General features: G+C 48.4%; 1 protein-coding gene across 2 annotated transcripts in view; it reads left to right on the top strand.

Annotated features, from left to right (window-relative positions):
- Window positions 1–1,514: 1,514 nt before the first annotated feature.
- ACSL1 (acyl-CoA synthetase long chain family member 1) overlaps window positions 1,515–24,302 on the top strand; it is a 64,952-nt gene continuing 42,164 nt past the window's right edge. Inside the window, exons 1-2 of one of the 2 annotated variants that reach the window (XM_070364249.1) lie at window positions 1,515–1,667; window positions 22,231–22,457. In XM_070364249.1, coding sequence (XP_070220350.1) covers window positions 22,260–22,457 — 198 coding nt within the window. In that variant the 5' untranslated portion in view covers window positions 1,515–1,667; window positions 22,231–22,259. Of the gene's footprint in view, window positions 1,668–7,572; window positions 7,693–22,230; window positions 22,458–24,302 lie in introns of those variants that run through there. The other variant, XM_070364248.1, reaches the window with a different exon arrangement.

The raw sequence follows: 24,302 nt of genomic DNA on the forward strand, positions 1-24,302 counted from the left end.
GAGATGAGTGCTGCTGCCACAGCAGATGCTCTGAGCCCGTGAGAGGGGCCCAGGAGAAGTCCTTAGGGTATCATCATGGCCTCGATCTGAGTGCTTGAGGCCTCAGCCAGCACAAGTTCACCTGAGCAGAAGTACCTGTACACTACCCCTGACTATTATGGATGTACTCTGGAACCAGACTGCCTAAGTTCCCACATAATTTTGCCTTCCCTAGCATTCAACCCCACTCCAGTACTCTTGCCTGGAAAATCCCATGGACGGAGGAGCCTGGGGGGCTGCAGTCCATGGGGTCGCGAACAGTCAGACATGACTGAGCGACTGCACTTTGACTTTTCACTTTCATGCACTGGAGAAGGAAATGGCAACCCACTCCAGTATTCTTGCCTGGAGAATCCCAGGGATGGGGGAGCCTGGTGGGCTGCCGTCTATGGGGTCGCACAGAGTCGGACACGACTGAAGCGACTTAGCAGCAGCAGCAGCATTCACCCTCTCTGGGCCTCATCTGTGAAAAAGGAATAGAGACTGCACCCACTTCATAAGGTTATGATGAAGATTCAATAAAATAATGCGTGTGAAATGTTTCAGTAGAGGTTATCTGTCACTATTAGAGGCATTTATTCTAATTCTTCTCAGGCCTCCAATTCAAAGCAGTACTAGATGAGAGTCCTCCATCCACCACAGGGCCCAAGTGCCACTGTAACTAGAACCCTGGTATTAGAGGTTAAGGCTACTGGCAGGCCTCAGGAGCTAAGAGGAAAAATACCATTCGGACCAGGAGCCTGAAAAAAACTGCGCTGGGCTCTGGAAGGCCCCAATGGACATCGCATGCACACAGACAGAAGCCCTGAAAACCGCATGGCCAGGGCTGAGCCGAGAACGGGCCCTCAGAACTTGGCAGGTGGACGCTGTTCTTGAGTGGTGTCGAGCCTGCGCTCTGCTCCAACTATCCTGGGGCTCATCTGTCCTGTTGGTCTTATGTCCAGCGCTCTGCATTAGTCCAGAGCAGGGCCTTTCCCGGCCAGGCACTGTGGTGAAACCGCATGGGAGGGGTGGGGGATGGGGAGGTGAAACCAGGTTAAGAGGATCAGGCAAGTTCTCTGCCAAAGCCAATAGGAAAGGAAAGCCCTCAGGACCCCAGGGAGCCTCCCGGCAGATTCCCCCGCCCCCAAGGAGTCAGAGGGCCTGTGGATGAAGGTGGAAGACACGAAAGGGCGTCTCCCGGCCCGCCCTCCGGCACTCAGACTTCTGGGCTGAGCCACCACAATTTACTCTTTGCCCTTCCTTGGACTCCTTGTGAAATCCAGGGCAGTCCGGACGCCTGGAGATGCGTTCGTCCCCCGCAGTGCCCCAAGCTTCCCTCAGCCGCCGGGCACGCGCTCGACGGGACAGCAGGGCAGGCGCGCGGCTGCAGGGCCGCCGTGAGGGCGGGGCTGAGACGGGGGCGGGGGTCCGAGCGGGGCCGGGGCGGGGCCGGGGGCGGGGCCCGAGGCGGGGCGGGCGGGGCCCGCGCACTGGCCTCAGCCCGGCTCCTAGGCTGCAGCGAGCGGCTGGAGCGCAGCCAGCTCTCGGAAGCAGCCGCGGCGCCCTTAAATAGCATCGGGGACCGGCAGGGGCCGGCAGTGGGCTGTAGTGACAGCCGGCGGCGGACGGCCGGGCCTGCGGAGGAGGTGAGTGCTCCTTCTAGCGGGGGGAGCCACATCCGTACCCGCTACGGCGCCGCCCGGGTCTAGGCTGGGGCTCGGGTCTAAGGCTGCCCTGCCGGCCGGAGCCCGGGAGGTGGCGGCCGCAGCGGAGACGCGAGAACCCGCCCTCGGATCGCAGCGACTTTCCGCTTTTCCGGCCTCTGCCCGGCGGCTCCCCGAGTTCCCTCCGCCGCGGAGGCCTCCAAGCCGCCCGATCCGCCGCCGCTTCCTGTGCAAGAGAGCCGGCGATGCCCGCCCGCCTCTCCCCCGGGCGGCGCGGGCGCTGGGCTGGTGTACGGCGGGGTGCGGGTGACGCGCGCCGCGGATCCGGGTCCTTGTTTGTGTAGCGGCGGGGACCGCCCAGCGGGAAGCCAGACCCGGAGCTGCAGATTCGGGACGATGATCGCCGCGGGGCCATGTCGATGCTCTCTGGGTCGCGGCCTCCCTCTTTCCCCTCCGAGGCGGGTTGGGGGCATGCTCCGATCGCGCGTGGAAGCATCAGCGCCTCCGCGTGAAGGGTGGTCCCTGCATGCCGCGCCCGCTGGAGGGTCAAAGGTAGCATCCGAAGCCGGTGACCACATGTGGAAATTCTCGCGGTGCCTGCAGAGGAGTGCCACAGCTGCTGTACATGGCCGTGATGGAGTCGTTTTAAAGAGCCTGGCATGTTTTGAAATTAGGAAGTAAAAATCATGATATCTATCTCCTTGCAGCCTAGACGGAGCGTGGTGGTAGGTGACTTGAATGAACACGTGGACGAGAACACAGAGACAGATGCTCCTCTTAAGATGTGTAGGCTAGAATTTGCAAACCCCTTCCCCACCCTACCCACTTTCAAGGTTATGAAGCTTAATTAATACCGTTATAATAGTGCCCTTGCCTTTGAAAGTTCAAACATTTAAGCTTCTTGTTGGTGCAGGTGTATGTAAAGTGCCCCAACTGTTAATATCCGTTTATTTTTTACCTTTGCTTAGCATGAGAGAAACTGGTTAATTTCATAGTTTCTGACAAATTTCACCTGTGATTATTATCTCCTAAACAATTATTTGCTTAACACTTACAAACTAAAAGCTAGTCGGTACCTCCGGCTTGATTCAGCTTTTTCAGACTGAAGTAGCAGGTTGAATTGGCTTAAAACTTAAGATTTGAGTTTATTGTCTGGTTGGATGGGCTTGAGAAGGTGGGACCTTTAAAGTAACCTTCCCTTCCCATCAGGGTGGAGCCTAGTCCTGGGAAATGTTCATTCTTGTTCTGATTCAACTGGGAGAATCTCTTTTCAGGCTGAAACTTGACTCCTCATGTGGGAAAGGGTGCATTAGACTAAAGTCTTTCAGAAACTAAAATTCTGTGACTGAAAAAAGCAAACCCTGAAGAATAACCCACTTCATATCTCCCTCCCTCACTTCAGATAGACACATCATAGACCATGTGTTATAGATCTGTTTTCTGCATTTGCTGTAAATGGAAAAGACTTTTAAAATCACCCTTTTCTCACAGTTATTGGAGAAGGCAATGGCATCCCACTCCAGTACTCTTGCCTGGAAAATCCCACGGACGGAGGAGCCTGGTGGGCTGCAGTCCATGGGGTCGCTAAAAGTCAGACATGACTGAGCGACTTCTCTTTACTTTTCACTTTCCTGCATTGGAGAAGGAAATGGCAACCCACTCCAGTGTTCTTGCCTGGAGAATCCCAGGGACGGGAGAGCCTGGTGGGCTGCCGTCTATGGGGTCGCACAGAGTCGGACACGACTGAAGTGACTTAGCAGCAGCAGCAACTGTCCAACTTGGTGTTCAGACAAACACATTAGAGTCACTTCGATTTAACACTCATTCCTGGAGATCAGGTCTCAGTGAACAGAGCTAATCTGAAGCTGCCGGTGGTTGAGTTTGAGTTTCAATGTTCTGGTCCTAACAGGAGCTTTGGGGAACTTTTAAACAAATACATAGCTGGACTTGATGAACTGGAACGTGGAGGCAGGCTCACCAGTGCTTGTGTGCCCGGCTCCATGTCATTTCCTCTCCCGTTCATCACCTAAAATGCTGAATGAGAACTCTTAAGAATTCCTAGTTTGTGAAGCTTGAGGTGATACATAATTTGTACCACAGTGACAGAAGAAACTGGTCACGTAATCTGTGTCATCTTCATCTGTCTGCTTTTTCACATGCTAACATTTAGAAGTTCTTCACTGTGGGCTCCCCTGATAGCTCAGTTGGTAAAGAATCTGCCTGCAATGCATAGGAGACCCAGTTTGATTCCTGGGTTGGGAAGCTCCCCTGGAGAAGGGAAAAGCTACCCACGCCAGTATTCTGAGTGGCGTCACAGACTGAGTGACTTTGACTTTTCACTTTCACTGTGTTGGAGAGGACACAGTTATTAGCGGTCACTTTTATTCCCAGAAATTTGGCCAACTTGGAGGGATGGCACATTCTTTGGCCAAAAACTTAGCTGGAGGTGAAGACTCCTCCCCTGTGCTTTCTTCTGCCAAAGAATACATTCAGTTGGAGGCCAATTCTGTCCCCAGTATCTAAGATTTCAGGACTGGTGGCTCCATGTAGTTGTCGAGTTGTAAATGAAAATTTGAAAGCTGTCTAATATCTAACTCAAAAACCATTTGCCTCAGAAAAGCTATATGAGTAAAATTGTGTATTTATATACAACAGTAAATAATAAATTTATATACATACAGTCGGAGAAGGCAATGGCACCCCACTCCAGTACTCTTGCCTGGAGAATCCCATGGATGGAGGAGCCTGGAAGGCTGCAGTCCATGGGGTCGCTGAGGGTCGGACATGACTGAGCAATTTCACTTTCACTTTTCATTTTCATGCATTGGAGAAGGCAATGGCAACCCACTCCAGTGTTCTTGCCTGGAGAATCCCAGGGACGGGGGAGCCTGGTGGGCTGCCGTCTATGGGGTTGCACAGAGTCAGACACAACTGAAGTGACTTAGCAGCATACATATAGTATATAATTATGTGGTGTATAATTTATATAACATATCCATTTAATATTATAATAGAAATCTATACTTGTTATGGAAAATTGAGAACCATAAAAAATAAATCTAGGAGTTCCCTGGTGGCTTAGTGGTTTAGGATTCTGGGCTTTCACTGCTGTGGTTGAGTCCCTGGTTGAGGAACTAGATCCCGCAGGCTGCTTTTGATTTTGCATTGAAGATAATATTTTTGCTCCTTTGTTATATTGTGGACACTTTCTCCATGTTGTTACATACTCTTGAAAAAAATGAGTTTTGAAGATGGCTATCTTATATAGTTGATGTGATATGTCATAAATTATTTACCTTTCCCTTATTATTGGACATTTAGAACAGTTTACTAAATATCTTATATATTTCAGTATGTATTTTTTTTTAAAGTTAGGGAATATTCTGCTTTAAAGGGGTTTCCCTGGTGGCTCAGATGGTGAAGAATCTGCCTGCTAATGCAAGAGACCCGGGTTTGATCCCTGGGTTGGGAAGATCCCCTGGAGAAGGGAAAGGCTACCCACTCCAGTATTCTGGCCTGGGAAATCCCATGGACAGAGGAGCCACAGTCCATGGGGTTGCAAAGAGTTGGTCATGACTGAGCAACTAAGACTTTCACTTTCACTGCTTTAAAACTGTTGAAATTGACCATGATTTGGAAATTATTTTTTATTACTGGACGGTTTTAATGAACCATGGGTTCATGTGTTTTAGTCAAAAACTGTTGAAATAAGGATTCATGCTTTGGAAAGATAAGTGGAAAGAAGTTAGGGCACCACAGAGGGAAGTGTGGGCTGCCTTTTAGACCATTTCCTCATTTGGGAGGGACTTCTGATAAATGTATTATCTGTCCATTGGCACACTTACACTTACTTGGCCGCTATAGAAATTGGCACTTTCCCCATGGGTTTGTTGTGGGGAAAATGTCCATATACATAAGGCCAAAATGCCCTGAGTACTATTTGTTCTTTTGTTAACCAGGGTAAATAGAAAGTTGCTTCAGGAGCTCCTTTCCCGCCAGGCTCAGCTGTCAACTACGAAGCAGGGGAGTGTTAGCTGAGCGGGCAGGATGAGGGGTCGTACAGCCAACAGCGCCAGCACTGCTCTCAGCGCTTCAGAGCTGTTAACCCAGTTCATCGTCCCAGCTACCCTGTAAAGTAGCCCTACATATATCCATATCGGATGAAAGGTGAAAAGGAACATACACAGATTAAGTCTCCCAGACCAGGCTTTGAACCTCAGCAGTCCGGTTTCAGGGCCAGAGCGCCTACTGGCTCAACTCTTCTTCTCGAACTTGAAGGGATCTTAGTCTAAGGGGGCGCCCTGGAAAGTTCCAGGTTATCCAGCTGGTGGCAAGACTGAGGACAGAGCTGGTTCTTCCCTGGCCTTGCTCCTTGGCTGTCCCCTGTTCTGTTCACACGTTGTCTTCACCATCAGCGGGCTGAAACGGAGACAGATTTTGATTCCATTCTGTTCGGCCAGTGATAAGATCACCTGCTACACAGCTGTGACGTTTTTAGAGAATTAGAGAGCAAAAGGCTTCGCCTGCCCTAGAAGTTGCTCCTGTTCTAGATTGTGCTGGAAACCTTTAAATGTCTTGCAGGGTTGGAGGCACAGAGATATTGTCTATCAGTTGTGGCCTCCTTTCCCCCAAGACAATTTTAGGCAGAACCCCCGTATATGAAATAAATAAAAGCAGGGCTGCCATGGTTGAAGGAGGGCAGGGTGGGAGTCCCAGGTCACATAAACTGGAGGCACTCCGGCACCCCCTGGCTCCCCCGGTCCCTGAGGGAGCCTGACTCACTCATCACCTGACATGGTGGTACCTAGAGCCCAGGGGCGGAGAGACTTACCAAGGCTACGTAAGCTGTGTTCCCCTCGGGCCGTGACGCACGGTGGAGTTTGTTTCTGGGCCCTGTGCCTATTGGGGGAATGGCTGGACCTTGGTGTCATCCTTGACTTGCACCCTGAGACCCAGCCAGTCGGCATTTTCTGTTATTCTGTACCATGCTGCCCAGCACACGTGCATTTCCTCCTTTTCTTGTCCAGGTTGCCACCCTCATCCACAGTCTGTCACCTCTAGTTTAGAAAACAAGGGTGCTTAGTTAAAAAAAAAAAAATGATGGTGACACTTCCTAACACAGAGTTCTGATCAAATCCCTTCCAGGGTCCCTCTGGAAGGCCCCAAGTCTTCGGGTAGCTTGGCTCTTGGGGGCTTCTGGAGTCCAGTTCAAACCTGCTGTCTCCCGTGAGTCTGCCAAATGGCCACATGCTAGGACTTTTGGAAAGAGACTCTGGTGGCACAGGGTTGAACCAAGGCCTCTGCACCCATGACTACTCTGTACGTGAGCTCTGTCTGCCACCTGACCCACCTTCCTGTGTCCCGGGTGAGCCTCCCTGGCACGTCCCCCCCACCCACCAGCTGCAGTGATATCCTGGTCCCCGCCTCCTTGCTCATGGCCCTGCTTTTCAGAGGCCCTTTTCCTGGAATGACCCTCACCGTCCTCAGACTCCACATCACTCACTGGAACCCTCAGCCGACAAGAGCTGGTGGTTAAAATGTTGAGACACTCGCATTCTGGTTAGAAAAGAGCTGCTACCCCGAGTACCACCCACCCCCACCCCCCACCACATTCAGAAACCGAAGGGTTATGCCAGGCCGGGGGAGGCTCTCCTGAACCCTGTTCTGGTGGTTGGCCTACTTCTGTTCCAGTTGTTGGGTGCCTAGGTGTATTGGTTCTTCAGTTTCTGAGTGGCAAGCCGCTGCCCCACCCCTCCCACCCTTCCTTTGCCTCTTCATATGTGCTCAGCTCAGTTCCCCCAGATAGGCCCCCAGCCACATACTCAGCTCTGCATTTAGCAGACCTGGTCACTGTCATTTCTGTGTCTTCAGCAGCATTTAACACAGGACCTGACTGCTTCTAAGTACTTAATATCATCTGATGACTAACTGAGGCCAGGAGACATTCAGATGGACAGTTATCCCATAGATGCTGTCACTGAAAAGAATGTACGTTCCATCGTTCAAGGTTTGTATAATCCCTGCAAGGCTCAGATCTTGTAGCTGACATCAAGCTGTTGAAAATCCCCAGACCAAAGCCTGTGCTTTCCCGGGGTTGAACTTGGCAAGCCAGAGGGCATTTGAGGTCTCTCCGGGGGTAGTTTGTTATATTTGAGCAACAGGTGGCTATGGGCTTCACAGGAAGAAGATCAATGTCAAGTTCTAGACAATGTTACGTAACTGTACTGTAGCCTTCATTTACCTGGTATTCCTACCAAAAATCCTACCTTGTTTCTGTGTGGGTGGTGAAATTGTCAGATAGATGTTTGTTCCTCCTCTAAGACGGTTAGCCACGCTGTGCCTCGAGCAAGCCTTGGAGGTGCCCCAGACCGAGCAGGGACCTTGCTGTCAGGCAGTCCAGCCAACCACCTCACGGGGGAGGGACCCGAGGTCACAGGGTACGCCAGGCAGCTTGAGCAGCCTAGATGCCAGAGGTGGTGCTAGGCTGAGTTTTCCCTCCTGACATGAGTCAGCGACGAATGCCTCCGACTCCATGGCATCTTGGGAGGGCATGTAGGGACTCCAGCTGTGGGGTCTGGGACAGACCACCTCTGATGAGCCAGCCCCTCGGCCTGCCGGGGGCCTTGCCTGGGACACTTGGCCTCCGCACTGAGCTGGGTGCCCATGACCCTCACTGTCCTGCCCTCCCCAACATTCTTCTTTCCATCACGGGGCCTTGCAGGGTATTTTTGTCTCCTTCCTGGATGGCAAGTCCATGGGCAGCCTGGGCGGGCACCGTTAGCCCACGTCCTGGGTGTGGCAGGCTTCCTTCTGCAGGTGCTGCAGTGAGCAGTTGCATTTATTGCCGCCCACAATCGGGAACTGACCGAGACTCTCGGCAGGCAGGTGACACAGAGGAGGAACACTAGTCTCCAAGACTGGGGGCACTGCCCACCCTCTGTTGTGGGGTAGACCATCTATTAGGGTGCAGGTGGATGTGTTACAGCTTATGTAGATGTTTATTTTTTAGCTTTCTTTTCAAATTCATAATTTTGTTTCATAACATCCAGAAAATATTTATATATAGTTTATAAATAAGTGCATCTACATGTTAGGGGTACATTTATGTATTATTTTTGATGCATTATCGAAAATTTCAAGAGCCAGAATAGTAACTCCTTCTCTGCCAGCAGTGTGGCGAGATCCTTCCAAGTGCCATTTTTAAAATGGGTTTCCAGGCCCTCCTCCAGGGGATCTTCCTGACCCAGGGATGGAGACATCTCTTACGTCTCCTGCATTGGCAGGCAGGTTCTTTCCCACTGCTGCTGCTGCTAAGTCACTTCAGTCGTGTCCGGCTCTGTGCGACCCCATAGACGGCAGCCCACCAGGCTCCTCTGTCCCTGGGATTCTCCAGGCAAGAATACTGGAGTGGGTTGCCATTTCCTTTTCCAATACATGCATGCATGCTAAGTCGCTTCAGTCATGTCCAACTCTGTGCGACCCTATGGACAGCAGCCCACCAGGCTCCTCTGGCCACAGGATTCTCTAGGCAAGAACACTGGAGTGGGTTGCCATTTCCTTCTCCTCTAGCTCCCTAAATGTGTGTATATATGTCCTTTTTTTTTTTACGTGTCAATTAAATATCATGCTGGATTGGCCACTTCAAATCAATGTTTGTGTTGGCTTTCTTTGTTTAAACCTTTGGTCAGTGGCAGGTGGCCATGTATGTGCCAGTCTTAGTCTTCTTAGAACCAAGTCCCTGAAGCTGTAGAATCATAGAGCTAAAATGGGCCTCAGAAGTGTCACCTGAATGATAGGATGTTTGGGATTTGCTTTTGTTTTTTAGAAACAGATATAGAATGAAACAACACTGACAAGGTGTCGATCGTTATTAAAACGGAAGCTGGGATTATTATGCGTACATGGTGGCTTCTTGTACTACCCTATATACTTTTGAATAGATTTGGAAGTTTTCATAATAAAAATGTAAAGAAAGCATAAGGGGGAAATAGAGACCCCAAACTAGCATTTGCTTGTTCCAAGGAGGCCAGATTGACGATCTCTCTTCCCCTCCCCCCACCCCACCCTTCCTTCTTTTAAACACTGGGGCATTATTCTGTAACTCTCTGCAACTGGTTGGATTTGTTTTGTCTTCAGCTTCCCCAGGGCTAATCACCTTTTCTTATAGTTACCTGAACTCTGGATGTAACCCTAGCTGCCAAGGGCTCGCTCACCTCTCCACCCACAATGAGCCAGATCCTGCTTAACCTTTTCTCTTGTCTCTCCCACTCCAGCACCACGGAGGGCATCCCCAGGGCTGAAATCTCTAAACACTCAAAAGTGGATTTCTTCCAAGCTTGAGAGCAGCTGGCCTCGCTCTGTCTCTGGGTCAAAGTCTGACTTTTATTCAGTTTTCCACTCACCCCTGCTCTGTTAACTGTTTTTTGGGTTTATCCATCCCTCTGAAGCCCTGCTCTATTTTGAGAGGTGTGAGTAACTCTACCCAACCATGTGTCCCCTTAGCCTTCTTCTCCAGGTCACTGCTATTTGATCCCCGTGACCTCTGAGGGCAGCAAGGACTGGGCTGCTTCCTCTTCCATCGGCTCTTGCAGCTAGCCGATGCCCAGCCTGCGGCCTGCCCGGGGTGCTCTCCTGGGAGAGAGGAGTGTCCGGGCCTCTGGTGTATGTCCCCAACGTCTTTAACCCACCTGCCACCCCGGTGACTCCCAGCACAGGCAGGGCCTTGGTGTTCGCTCACCCCTGCCTGCCTTTGCCTGTTCCTGTCTGGCTCCTGGCTCACTGGACTGACCTCCCTTTGCACTCCAGCCCATACACAGTGCTTTCTTACCCGTCTGGCTGCCAGGGCCCTGGATAGTTTGGTTCACTCCTGCAGATGCGTTCACTCTTAAAGGTTAGGACAGGTGGTGAGAGCTTAGACATGTCTTTTCTGGGAGGGGCTTTCACCCCATCTGTCATTCTGTGGGAAGGGCAGTTTACCACCTGGGACCCTTTCTGGAGCAGGTGAGAAAGGCATAAATACAGGAGGAAAAGAACTGACCTGACCTAGTTATAGCTTCTTTATCTTGAGAAATTTAAAAAAAAAAAAAAAAAAACACAGAAAAGTACAAAGAATAATAAAACCATAAAGCAGACACCTGTAGAATTGATGGTTTTTAACAACAGGTTGTTTCCTTTAGATGTTTTCTTTTTATACATCCCGCTGTCACCCAGAGTTTCTGGGTGGGTGGGATCCTGTTATTTGGTACTGAATGCCAGGATTGTGTGGCCAGCTTGGGCCTCTTCTAGCATCGTCTCAGAGATGCGGTGTGGTATGTTGGTGACAGAAGGGATGAATCTTCCCTTGTTCCCCCTTTCTCCCTGCCGCCCCACCCCCCGCCGCCCCAGCCCACCCTGGCTGCAGGGGGCGTCGGCTCAGGGGTTTGCAGCTCATGGGGCACGGCCAGTCCCTGGACAGAGAGCTCTGTGCACGTGGGTCTCGCGTTCTTTCCTGATTCTCTTCTGCCTCCTCCCGTAGCCGCTACGGGAAGCTACATACTAGCTTTGGACAGAGCATCTGAGGGGACCCCAGGACTTTGGTCCCTTCTCTGTGTGCAGCTCCTTGAACAAATGGACCTCCTCCTTGCAGTCCTGAGGCCTTCAGAGGAGGGCCCCTGCCAGCTGGGTCCAGCGCTGGCTGTTGTGAAAGGACTTTGGTCCTGTTTCCTCTTCGATTGTTCTCCCCATCTCTTGGGAGCCTCCTGTCTCGGGGTTTACTTTGTGGTTTCTTGCTGGCCAGGGAAGTGGAGAGGCTTTTCTTCTGGGTCGTTTCAGTGGCCGGAGGAATTTTCCTTCTTCTGCAGCTGTGATCATAACAGGCTCTTCTTGTATTGCCTGACCAACCCAGACCACGGCGTCATGGTCTATGACATGCGGACCCGCAGACGTAATGAGGGCCCTCCCTGTGCGCAGATCAGCTGAAACCACACGCCTGTCAGACCTGCTCGTGAGCAGGGAGCTTGGCCCGCAGGAGCCTCTTCTGCCATGGTTCTTGCAGAAACCTTGGGTCAGCCTAACAGACAGCCTCCCGGTCTCTGGCCGCTGAAGCAGAGCCGACGGGCCACAGGCCTGCACTGTCCAGGGCTGTCCCTTGTCTGACTCGTATCAGGAAACGCCCCTGTGCCCCTACCTGACACGTATCCAGATACTGCCTCATGGTCGTGAATCGCTGTTTAAAGGGAAAACATGTTGCTTCTCATAGGAATTTTGTTTTGAATGGAAATGTTTCCTCTTAGATCCATTCTGTCCTGGCTCCTACCCGGAGGCTCTGAGGTGACCTGGATATCTTCACTGGGCAGGGCCTGACTGTAATTAGCACTTTCCCAAGTGTGTACCTGACAGGTCTTTGGGTGTTGGAAAGAGGAAGGAGGAGAGCCGTGTTCCTGGTGGTGTTTTCTCTCTGGGGAATGCTGAGCAGGCAGGTCCTGCTGTAAACATTCCTTGTGTCCCAGATGGCCACTCTGGGCGTTTCTGAGGGCTCCTCATGCCAGTCCCTGGGTGGCGTCTCTGGTTTGGAAGATTTGCTTTTCTGTCAGGGGAAACACACTTTCAGAAATTGGTGGCCAGCCCTAGGGTCAGGCTCTGGACTCAAGACTTTCCTCTGGCATTGGCTGTTCTACTTAAGAGAGGCCTTTGTGCTCTTGCCTTCCCCATGGGCAGCCTTGATTTGTTTTACACTAACCTACAAAGCAAGAGAATTCCACAAAAACATCTGCTTCATTGACGATGCCAAAGTGTTTGACAGTGTGGATCACAACAAACTGTGGAAAATTCTTAAAGAGATGGAAATACCAGACCACCTTACCTACCTCCCGAGAAACCTGTATATAGGTCAAGAAGCAACAGTTAGAACCAGACATGGAACAACAGACTGGTTCCTAATAGGGAAAGGAGAACCTCAAGACTATATATTGTCACTCTGTTTATTTAACTTCTATACAGAGTACATCATGTGAAATGCTGTGCTAGATGAAACACAAGCTGGAATCAAGATTGCCAGGAGAAATATCAATAACCTCAGATACACAGGTGATGCCACCCTTATGGCAGAAAGTGAAGAGGAACTAAAGGGCCTCTTGATGAAGGTGAAAGAGAAGAGTGAAAAATCTGGCTTAAAACTCAGCATTCAAAAAATGAAGATCCTGGCATCAGGTCCCATCACTTCATGGCAAATAGATGGGGAAACAGTGACAGATTTTATTTTCTTGGGCTCCAGAATCACTGCAGATGGTGACTGCAAGCATGAAACTAAAAGATGCTTGCTCCTTGGAAGAAAAGCTATGACAAACCTAGACAGCATATTAAAAAGCAGACACATTACTTTGCCGACAAAGGTCCATCTAGTCAGAACTATGGTTTTTCCAGTAGCCATGTATGGATGTCAGAGTTGGACCATAAAGAAGGCTGAGTGCCAAAGAACTGATGATTTTGAACTGTGTTGTTGGAGAAGACTCTTGAGAGTCCCTTGGACTGCAAGGAGATCAAACCAGTTAATCCTAAAGGAAATCAACCCTGAATATTCATTGGAAGGACCGGTGCTGAAGCTGAAGCTCAAATACTTTGGCCACCTGATTTGAAGAGCCAACTCACTGGAAAAGACCCTGATGCTGGGAAAGATTGAAGGCCGGAGGAGAAGGGCACGACAGAGGATGAGATGGTTGGATGGCATCACTGGCTCAATGGACATGAGTTTGAGCAAGCTCTAGGAGATGGCGGAGGACAGGGAAACCTGGTGTGCTGCAGTCCATGGGGTTGCAAAAAGTCGGACACGACTGAGCAACTGAACAATAACAGCACAATCACACTATTGTGTGAATGGATGTCTAAATTTCTGCGAAGGAGAAGTGGAGATGATTGCTTTAGATAACCATGGGGTGACATCATGCATAAGTTTGAGTTGGGAAGGAGAATGTATTAAGGCCGCGTGTCAGGGGTGGCTTGCCCTCTTGTGTGTCTCTTTGCCTCCACGTCCTCTGGAAGGTGCTGCTTCCTCCCAGGGCCCTCACTCACACAAGCAGCGTGGCTGCTGAGGGAGGAGGCTGAAGTTTGAAAATACCTTGAATACCCCCTTTTGTCTTTGGAGAATCGCAGCTCTGTGTATATGATACATCTTCTGGGGCTTGCAGCAGAGAACCAGGCAGAATCACAGAGTTGTTCGTGACTCAGGAAGTGTCACCTATTCTAGACAGGGCACCATGCAAGGGCCTCTTGAGACAGGTGGGCCAGGGTGACACCCCACCAGGAGGGGGAGCATCTCCCCATGGGGAGCCTACACCCACCAGAAGCACAACCCAGGTGCTGAGGACCACACGAGGGCTGGAACTAAAGCATGCCTGGAATTCAGAGGAAGGACTCGCTGCTTCTGACTGAGCGGGTTCTGTAAGAATTTTCTCAGGGAAGCAGCCTCTGGCCTATTTGGGTAGGAACTGGGCATCTTATGGCAGGACCAGGGAGCAGAGCTGTAGGTGAGGGGGACCATGGAGCCGGTGTGGAGGGGTTTTGAACCTTGGGTTTTGAGGTGCCAGAAAGGGAGGAGCTCAGAGGAGGAATGGAAGTGATGAGCAGCAGGACCTGTGCCTCTATGCAATCAGCAGGGGAGCCCAGAGGAGCACGCAGAAAGGACAGACCGTCCGTGAGGGCCCTGCAGACCCCTGCAGCCTTCCCTCCACTTCATGGTTCTACCATCATCCTCCGGGCTCAAAAACTCAGCCTTCCAATTCCTTCCCCCCCTTTTTTTTTTCATTTATATCCACTTAGTTACTAAATCCTGGTCAGTATTTTTGTAAGTGATTAAGATTTTAAAAAATTTCTGATAAAATATAATATATACCATTTTAAACCACCATTAAGTATACGGTTCGGAGGCATTAAGTACATTCCCAGTGTTGTGTAACCATTACCATGTTCTAGCTCCAGAATTTCTCATCATCCGAAACAGACACTGTACCTGTGGAGCAGTTAACTCCCACCCACCCTACCCGGGTAGCCTCTATTTGTGTCTCTGTGAATTTGCCTATTTTCGGGCCCTTGTATAAGCAGGATCATACACCATTTGTCCTTCTGTGTCTGACTTCTTTTACTTGGCATAGCACTTTCAGGGTTCGCTCACGTCTTGGCGTGTATCAGAATTTCCTCCTTTTGTAAAGGCTGAAGAGTATTCGACTGTGCTCAAGCCCCGTTTGTCCCTTCACACTGGGAGTCACACCCCAACTTTTGAAAGCCCCTGGCTGTTTATTGTCCTCTGTGTTGTGTCCCACCTTCGTCTGGCTTTGAATCTCACCGCGTGCACTTGCCTCTCTAGGTGCAGCGGCCTTGCCCTTGGCTCGGGCTCTGGTCCTGTTCTTGTGTGGAGCTGGGCGGGGACTTGAACTTCCCTGCTCTGTCTTCTGATCTTTCCGTTGATGGTAATGACTCCGTGCAATGAAGACTCTTAGGAGCCTTAAGCACGCTGTCACGGGTAACTGCTCAGCACCGGCCTGACACAAGGCGCGTGCTTAGCTAACAGCGGCCTCACAGACGTTGTCATCTCATGCTGATTTCCCCGAAGGTGTACCTTCCCTTCTGCTGTGTGACTCACCCCTGTCATTCGTTCCAGATTAACTTCCCCAAATCCTAGAGGTGAGGTGGGGAGTCACTTCTCATCATCCTGTTTCTGTCTGAAGTTAGACCACACTCATTTCTTGCCTCTGCACGCAGCTCCCCCAGAAAAAGTCTGGTTTTTTTTTTTTTGGCTCTTACTTAAGCCACCTCATTATTCTCTATTTATTATCTATACCATTGTTATGCAGTTTGCTTCAAGCTTCATGAATGGGGTTGCAAGATTTTGGCAGATCCCTGCCCCAAAGAAGGCGAGGTTTCCCCAAACTCTCTTTCAGTCCTCTTTTAGAGTCTTACTAAGGCTTTTCCATTTTGGAATGCTCTCTTGGATGCTATTTTGAACAATGTCAGTTGTGGAGGGGGACACCCAATCTTGAAGCCAGCCCTGCCAATCCAGGTCTTCAGTTAGTCCGTTCAGTTGCTCAGTGGTATGACCCCATGGACTGCAGCAGTCCAAGTTTTGGGTTTTTATAAAAGGCTAAGGCAAAGAAATTGAACACTGGCTAGGTAATTACTTCTGGGAGCTGGGCTTTATAAAGGCAAGTGTTGGATATTTTTGTAAAAAGCAGTGACATGTTTGGTCTAGTTATATGAATATGGACCTGTAGGACAAATTTTTTTTTTTTAAACTGTCCTAATATACAAATTATATTCCTGTAACTTAGGAGAATTTTTGCAGTGGTAGCTGCAGATAGAACTTCAAGAAATGCTTCCATTCAACCAGCTTAAATGGAAGAGAAAACTGTGAAGATATGCTATAGAAAACTTTAATCCTCAAAAAATGGCTTTGGGGTTTCCAGAGACCCTATTGGGAAAAGCACGTTCAAAGACCTTGAATTCATGAAATGTGAATAGGAAAACAACAGATATTTATAAAGTAATGTATATTGTTGGATGACTTAAAAATATGTGTAATAGAGAGACTGTTATAAGTAGACATTTGACCAATCCCCCAAAATATATCCGTTCCAGTGGGGCACGTTATATTTGGAATTTCTTTATTTGGGGGCATATGTGGTAGTGGTGACCTGTGGCCAATGTGAATGGGTGAGGCCTGGCTCTAGTCTTATGGGTTAAAAAAAATCAGTCTAGCCCTAAACTTGCCTGGGAAAGCTGTGTGTCCCACTCTTGGACAACTTTAAGAAGGTGAACAGAGAATGGTTGAGTATAGAATTATTCAACTTGCCTCAGCTATTTCATTAAATCAGCTTTCAAAACATAGAGCATCTCTGTTCCCTTTCTCCTTTTAAAATCTTTTTGGAAATTGACCTGGGGAGCCACGGAATCACTTTAGTGAAAATTCAGCGGGTTTAAGGTGTTCTTTGCTTCCTTGGGAGGGAAAGCCCCAAGGCAGCGGATGTGGATAAATTCCCATGGAACTACTTGTTCTGTGTGTCCGGGGTCCTGCAGTGACCCAGGTGGTCCTTCTGTGGCTCATACTCAGGATGAGGAGATGGTCCTAGGGCAGTGACCATGGTCAGAAATTCCCGCGTCGAATGAGGTTGGGCCTATGGACTTTGGCACCACTGTGGAGCTTCTGTAGCTCCTCTCTCTATGGAGAGCCCGACTGCTCATTTAGCTCCAGAGGGGATGGTTTAAGCAAACCTAGCTTTAGGTACTTTGCCAGCCAGGGTTAAGGAGCAAGAATCCAGTGGGTTTGGAGAGGCCCGTTGAAAGAACAGCACACGGCCTGGCCGCTGCTCTCTTGTTGCTCCCGAGGCCCAGCTCTGCCCAGCTAGTGCCAGACAAAGAGGGTGCTTTCAGGGCTCTGTAAAGAGCCTATTGTGCAGGGGAGGAGGTGGAGCAAGGAACGGCAGTGTCTTGCCAGCTCGGCCTGCTGCTTTAAGGCGAGATGTCAGGACTTCCTCGTTTGCCGCTGCCCGGGCAAGGGTGCTATTTATGTGGGCTTGTTGGAGGGCTGCATTCTTGGTGAAGTAGTCCGTCAAACCGCTGTTGCTCAACTGGATGAAAGCTTGAGGACCTTTAGAAGGAGAGAAACATCCACCTCACTCATTTTGGGGGTTTATAAATGACACAAAGGAAATAAAATGCTAATGTAAGTATCTGTTTGCAGAATCACCGGAGCTGTGTGTGTGTGTGTGTGTGTGTGTCCTTAGAAAACGATGCTCTTGTGAGTCACACAGAAAGTGACCCTGAGCCACTCTTTTCCTGGTGCAAATAGAATGGTAAGAGGTGAACCTTTGTGTACAGTGGGTCTTGAACCCGCATGCTCCGAGGCTGGGGGTGAAGGGGGAAGATGCTAGCAGCTCTGAGGGACATGGAGGGTGCAATGGATTTCAGACGCTGAGCTCTCCTATTGATAATACCGTGGCATGTATGTTCTGGAGGGATCTGTAGAGGCTGCCTGCTGTCATGATTCCTAACCTGGGGCGTGGACTGCAGGGACCTTGTGAGCCCCAGGTGCACAGAAGAGTGTGCATGTCCTGAGTAGAGAGAGTCAGCTGCCCAGCAGAGGGTAAGAATGAATCCTGTCGAGGAAAAAGTGTGAATGTAGTTGGGCTGGTGTCCACGTCTTGGGAGATACCTTTGGGAAGCCTTGGAAATGTCCAGCCTCAGTTTCCTCATCAGATTTTATATTGTGATGTTTAGATAAGACACACGACGTGAAAACCTTTCCAAAACACAAAATTGATACTGTGTGGTTTATCTCTTTTTCCCAAAGTTCAGGCAGCTGGATACTAGGACTTGTGTTTTTCGACAGTCATGCAGTCGGTTTTGATTCCCCTGCCTCTACATCTGTTTCCATCTATTTGAAGGCGTCCTTCACTCTGGTTCTTTGTGTTGAGCTCCTGCCAGGTTTTTGCCACCCTTGGGATGCTCCCTGCCATCCGTAGTGTTAGACTCCAGCTCTATAGGAGAGTCGAGAGACTCAACTGAGCAAGCTCACATTCTGTAGCTGTGGGAGTAGCTTTACAGGAGAGGCAGGCTGTCACTAGTCCCGTGTCATCAAGAAATACTGGCTGCTTAAGCCTTTAAGCTGATTAAATCATGTTCTTAGCAAGCAGTACCATGAGTATATAGCCTGGCTATAAAAACTTCCTGAGATGATGATGTAGAAATTTGCTTTTCAAAAAAATTAAGGAAACTATTCCAGCTAAAGCACCGTTGGAACAGTAATAAAATCTGGGTTTTGTTTATTTTACTACCACTTGTTGACTAGTACGTGTGTCTTGTGATACTTATAGAAGACCTGATGCAACTTTTTAAAGCCTGGTGTTTGTGTTCACCTTGAGCATTTAAAGGCTATTTATTGTAGGCAATTTTCTTTGCATGTAGGTCTGCCTCCATTTCTAAATAGCCTAAAAGCTTTTTCCTTAAAAGTAGTTAATCAGAAGGGAAATGATTTATAATGCCCCCCATTCACATTTAAGAGTTGTTCCTTACGTGGTCCTGTATGAGATATTGGGTTTGTTCTTCATTGCGTGGACTATAGTTTTCCCATGTACGACGTTAGCCAGTTTGTTCAGCAGAGTTGATTTGCACCTTTTTACCTAGCTGCCATCTAAGAAGTGGGAATTAAACTGATACTGAAGCTCCAATACTTTGGTCACCTGATGTGAAGAGCCAGCTCATTGGAAAAAGACCCGGATGCTGGGAAAGACTGAGGGCAAGAGGAGAAGGGGGTGACAGAGGATGAGATGGTTGGATCACATCACCAAGTCAATGGACATGAGTTTGAGCAAGCTCCAGGAGATGGTGAAGGACAGAAAAGCCTGGTGTGATGCAGGTCATGGGGTCGCAAAGAGTCGGACATGATTAAGTGACTGAACAGCAACGATAACCTTGTTGTCATCACCCTGTAAAGATAAAGAGTTTAGCTGGATTTAACTCCTTAGCCTTACAGATTAGTACCTAGTAAAAAGTTTTTGCAGGGATGCTACTGAATCAGCAGTTTTCTGTTTTGTTTGTTTGTTTGTTTTTAAGTTTTCTTTCCTAGATTTATTTCTAGAAATAGACTTATTTCTTTTTTAGTACAATGCCGGCTACTTGTAGCTTGGCTATTACCGATGCTTAAGATAAAAAAGTTAATCACTTGTTTATGACAGTGTTTGTTTTATGGGGGGATGATTTAATATTCTCTCACAGGGCTGAGAGTCTGTTGAACAACTCCTGTAAATTCACATGAAATAATGAAAATTATTTCAGGGACTTTGGGGAGACAGGAGGGAAGGGCAGGGATGTGTGTAATAAACTTGAAGTGCCATGGATGATGAAGACAGCCAGAATGATTAGAGGGAAAAGGAGGTATGCACATTTTATGCATAATGTTTCTGTGCATCCGTGGAATTGCAATACTGTTTATGAAATCTAACCACTTGGGGCTACTAGGACCTGGACTCTGTCTGCCTATCTTTAAAGTCTCGGTGTCAACACCCTCTCCTCAGAGGGGTCTTCCCTGATCACTGGATCTTAACAGTGCTAACACCCCACCTGCAAACAGATAACTGCTTTTTTTAAAGTTTGTATCTCCCTCACTTGAACTTGGGCAGACTCCGGGAGATGGTGAGGGACAGGGAAGCCTGGCGTGCTGCAGTCCACGGGGTCACAAAGAGTCGGACACGACTTGGTGACTGAACAACAACAGTCTCCCCCAATAGCTGGTTAACCCATTGAGAGCCCTGACCAGGTCATGGGCACCGTCTTCCAGCCCTTAGCCTACACTAGATGCTCACATTTGGTGAATGGCTGGGGTAGGTCAGTCCGAGCTATGAATTCATCTAGAAGAAATCTGCTGTCAGTGTACGGCTGACAATCAGTTCCTTTCTTGATCTGTCTCATGTCTGTTTGACATGACCACCCAGCATTTGATCATTCATTTCAGTGTTTTGTTTTGTTTCTTAAATATGCCCATTGTCTCTCTTGACTGGGGAGGCGAGCAGAAAGAAACCAGTGTCTGCCTTTGGAACTGGCACCAGCAGTGACACTAACTGATGCTTGTCCCTGCCCATGGGTGGAGCAGTGGGGTGACTGCTCCCAGCTTCTCATTGGCCCACCCTCCACCGTCTGTTCTCCTGAGAAGTCACGTATGGATTTTGTCTGCTAGTTACCTTTAGCCCAGTGGGCAGCAGCACAGGACTGGGCATGTGACGAATGCCCGGAGAGACCTTGGCAGGCTGTGCAGGCAACGGCTGAGCGCGTACACCCCTAGCCCCGCCCCCACCCCCGTGTCCTGGTCCCTTTCTGAGGTTGGTGTGTCACCCAGCAGTCAGCTGTCGGTGGCACAGACGGTGAGTGCGTTCTCTCCGCAGTGGTGACCTGAAGAAATGCACTTAACCTGCTTCTTCTCTGTTGTCGTGTTAAAGCTAGAAATTGTCTGTGTCTGTGTATATGTGTGTGTCTTTTCTGTACGCCTGCCCCAGGCTGTGGGAGCACAAGGCTGGCTGTGACATTGCCTTCTAGAAGTACTGATGGCCAGGGAAAGTTCTTGGTATTCTGTGACTGTGAAGATATTTATACAATAATATAGATTTAAATTTGAAGAGGATTTCTGTATCTGAGGGGGAGAAAAACTACTTTCAGTCTTGGGACCTAGCTATTTAAAAGAACATATAGTAAGGAGCTCAAACATACTGTCTGAATTTATGATAAAGGTTACCACTTACCGCATTACAGGGGAGTTTTCTGAGAAGTCTTTCAGATAGTTTACTAGGATTTCCTGCCATATGTGTGCCAGACATACTTGAGAGTAGTTACTGATCAATCATTTTTTAATTAGAATTATTATTTGTTCTCTGTACTGCACATTAATTTTTTATATCATTATATGTATATAAATTGTCTATAATATTCAGTTAGAGGCTTTTCTATATATGTGTGTGTGTGTGTGTGGCTGTTCATCTGATTTTCTTCTGTGTATTTTGGCTTCTTAATTTTGCATGTAAACTCCTTGTAGATAAGTGTCAGTTTTTATTACCTGTATCTCTTATTGTTCCTCATGCAGGAGAAATATAGAATATTAGTAGAGGAAATAATAATAATGCTCAGCTTAATTGAACTCATTGTGATGCCTTGCACCATTCTAAATTCTTTATGTGAACCATAAAAGCCCTATGAGATAGGTGCTGTTTTTACTGATGAAGAGACTGAGGACAGAGAGGGGAGTGATTTGTCCCCAGTTATTCAGCAAATGAACCAGGGAGGCAGGATTTGGCTCTAGAATCTGGAATCTTAAGTACTATTTTACACTTTCTTTCAAATACTATTCTGTAATCTCTCTAGATAGTTGCTGAATGAATCTCTCTAGATATTTATGCACACCCTTTTATTATTTAGCTGTAATAGCTTGAGGAATATAAAAGACACTGTTTTATCAGGATAACTGATTCCAGTTTCCCCTACATCTACGTGGCTGCTTTTATGCTACAAAGAGTGTGGGGAAGGTGAGAGACACCCCACACACACCCTGAAACCCAGCATGACCTGTTTCACCAGCTGGGGAGCTTGTGCTGCATTTTGTGAGAAGACGTGAAAACTGATGGCCCTCGGGTGGTTTGGGCATGTGTCTGCCTCTTTGTCCTTCTCCCCATCTGCCTTGATAATGAGAGTTGAGTGTATTTGATCAGGTGGCAGAGAACAGGGAGAAAATGTAAGACAAGAAAATGGTAACTCATGCCCCTTATGTTAACATTTTACAGCAAGAATTCTGAGTGGCTAAGTCTTTTGAATGGGGATAATGAGAACTTTACACAAGCCAACAGAGTAAAATGAATTCCTAAAGTGCTTTTAGAAAAGTGAGATTTGCCAGCCAGGAGAAGACGGCCTGAGCCATCAGCCCGTGGCTCTAATGCCCCCGTTGATGAGCCAACCATCAAGTTGATGGTCATCAGCCTTGGGGAGTTTGTCACAGCATCCCTCCTCCCTGGAATGAACATGACCTTTTTCTCTCCCACAGACTGTGGCTTAGGACGCTGCCAGCCCAGGATGATGCAAGCCCACGAGCTGTTCCAGTACTTTCGGCTGCCAGAGCTGCTTGACTTCCGGCAGTACGTGCGCACCCTTCCAACCAATACGCTCATGGGCTTCGGCGCGTTCGCAGCGCTCACCACCTTCTGGTACGCCACGCGGCCACGGGCCCTGAAGCCTCCATGCGACCTGGCCATGCAGTCAGTGGAGGTGCCGGTAAGTGGAACCTGGCCGCCCCCAGGTTTCCCGCCTCTCTCCCCAGTTTCTAGGCCCCATCATGGTGACATCCAGCAGGATCACAATCCCAAGCAAATATTTGTTTTCCAGGGCACTTTGCAAACTGAAATGTGCTCCCCAGACAGAACTTCAGCAGCGATGAGAGGAAGAGGTCAAAATATAGGGCAGAGGGATGCACGTGGTGGTGCTGGTTAGGTGTCTGCCCACGTTACACACGGAGCAGAGGCTCATCCCCAAATTGCATGGGGCTTCTTCTGCCCACCGCTGGGCAGTGCGCTTTGCCCAGAGGGCCCTGAGAGGGGAGAAGGCAAGCACAGGGTCCCCTCCCTCAGCCAAGAAGAGGGCTGTCAGTTGTTAGAGAAAGAAGGATTTCACCTGTGATTGTCTGATACCTGGAGAACATCATGCAGAGGTTGAAAGGGACTCGGGCATTTCTAGTAATGGTAGAATGAGGCCAGTCTAGGAGCCTTCAGGAATAATGGAGCCACAGAATTTAGGATGGGCGAGAAAAAACAAGGACATCCAACAAGCCGTCAAACAAGGACTTCAACAAGAAGTCGAGTTCAGTACCGTGGTTGCCGTTTAACTTGGGCGAACGAAAGGTCATGCTCTCATTGTTGTAAAAATCTAGGCAGTGAGTGATGTTCCATAATTAGGGCTTCCTGGATGGGATGAGAGGGCAGTCTAAAGGTTCTTCCAGAAGGATTCTTTTCTCAGTGCGCCCACTCTACCTTCCTCTCCTTGCGCATCCCTTCAAAGGTCAGCAGCAAAGATGAAGCAGCCTGGCGTTCACAGATGCTTTGACTCTTCACCTGCTCTGCTTTGACGTTTCCTGCTTTCCCCTCCCCAAGTCAGATTTCATTTTCAGGACTTATGACTTGCAAAAGAACATTGTGAAAGACAGAATCACCTCATTTACCTTTAGCTATGTGGTGAAAGGTCACCCGCACCCCTCCCCCCGCCCCCCAACCCAGGCTGTTGGCCATGAGGGGGAAAGTGTGTCCTTCCAAATAAACCCGTGCCTGATTAATACCTTTTTGTTATTTAAAGGGTTTCGCTTCTTTAATTTCAGACTGTCTCTTGGATTCATTCATGTGAAACTCTTAAAATATATAGAAAATATCAGTCTAATTCATGCCAAAATGTAAAAATAGAATGAACTATTGCTGAGGCAAGTTGACTTTGTACTTCATTTCTAGTTAGCAGATGAACTTGGTATTTCACAACAGCTAATCGTATACCAATCGTGAGAAGAATTTAATTTTTCCTAGTGTGTGTGGAGTTTCTGGCATCTCTTCTCTTCTGGCAGAGGACCCGGTATCTCATAGTAGCATTGCCATCACTAGGAAAACAGTCCTTGGCAAGTGCAAATTTAAGATATTTATAATTTAGCAGTAACTGTAAAAAGTAAAAAAGCCAAATTCTTATTGTATGAGAAATTGGAGAGGCAATGTGTTTTTTAAGTTCCAGCTTAGCGTAAAGTCAATGAGCCTTTTTAAAATAATCATGCATCTTCTTTAGAGAACAATTTGAAACTTCAGATAAATAGAAAGAAAATTAAAATCTCAAATTCTACAACTTGGTATAGGGGCTTCCTGACTTTGCTCTTTATAGGAATAGTAGATTTAGCTCTGATTTTCAGAACGTGTAGGTCTTAGGAAGAGGTACAAAATTTGCTTTGCATTTCTAAAAAAGAACTTAAAATATTGAACTTAAGATTAGCTTGGGAGTTATGACACTTAATAATTATAGATGCTTATATATTGCTAGCATTGTCATATGGGCTTCCATGGCAGCAGTAGGAGCTTAATTCATTAAGTATTA

The sequence above is a fragment of the Bos mutus genome, chromosome 27 (genome assembly GCF_027580195.1).
Source record: "Bos mutus isolate GX-2022 chromosome 27, NWIPB_WYAK_1.1, whole genome shotgun sequence".
Taxonomy (NCBI): domain Eukaryota; kingdom Metazoa; phylum Chordata; class Mammalia; order Artiodactyla; family Bovidae; genus Bos; species Bos mutus.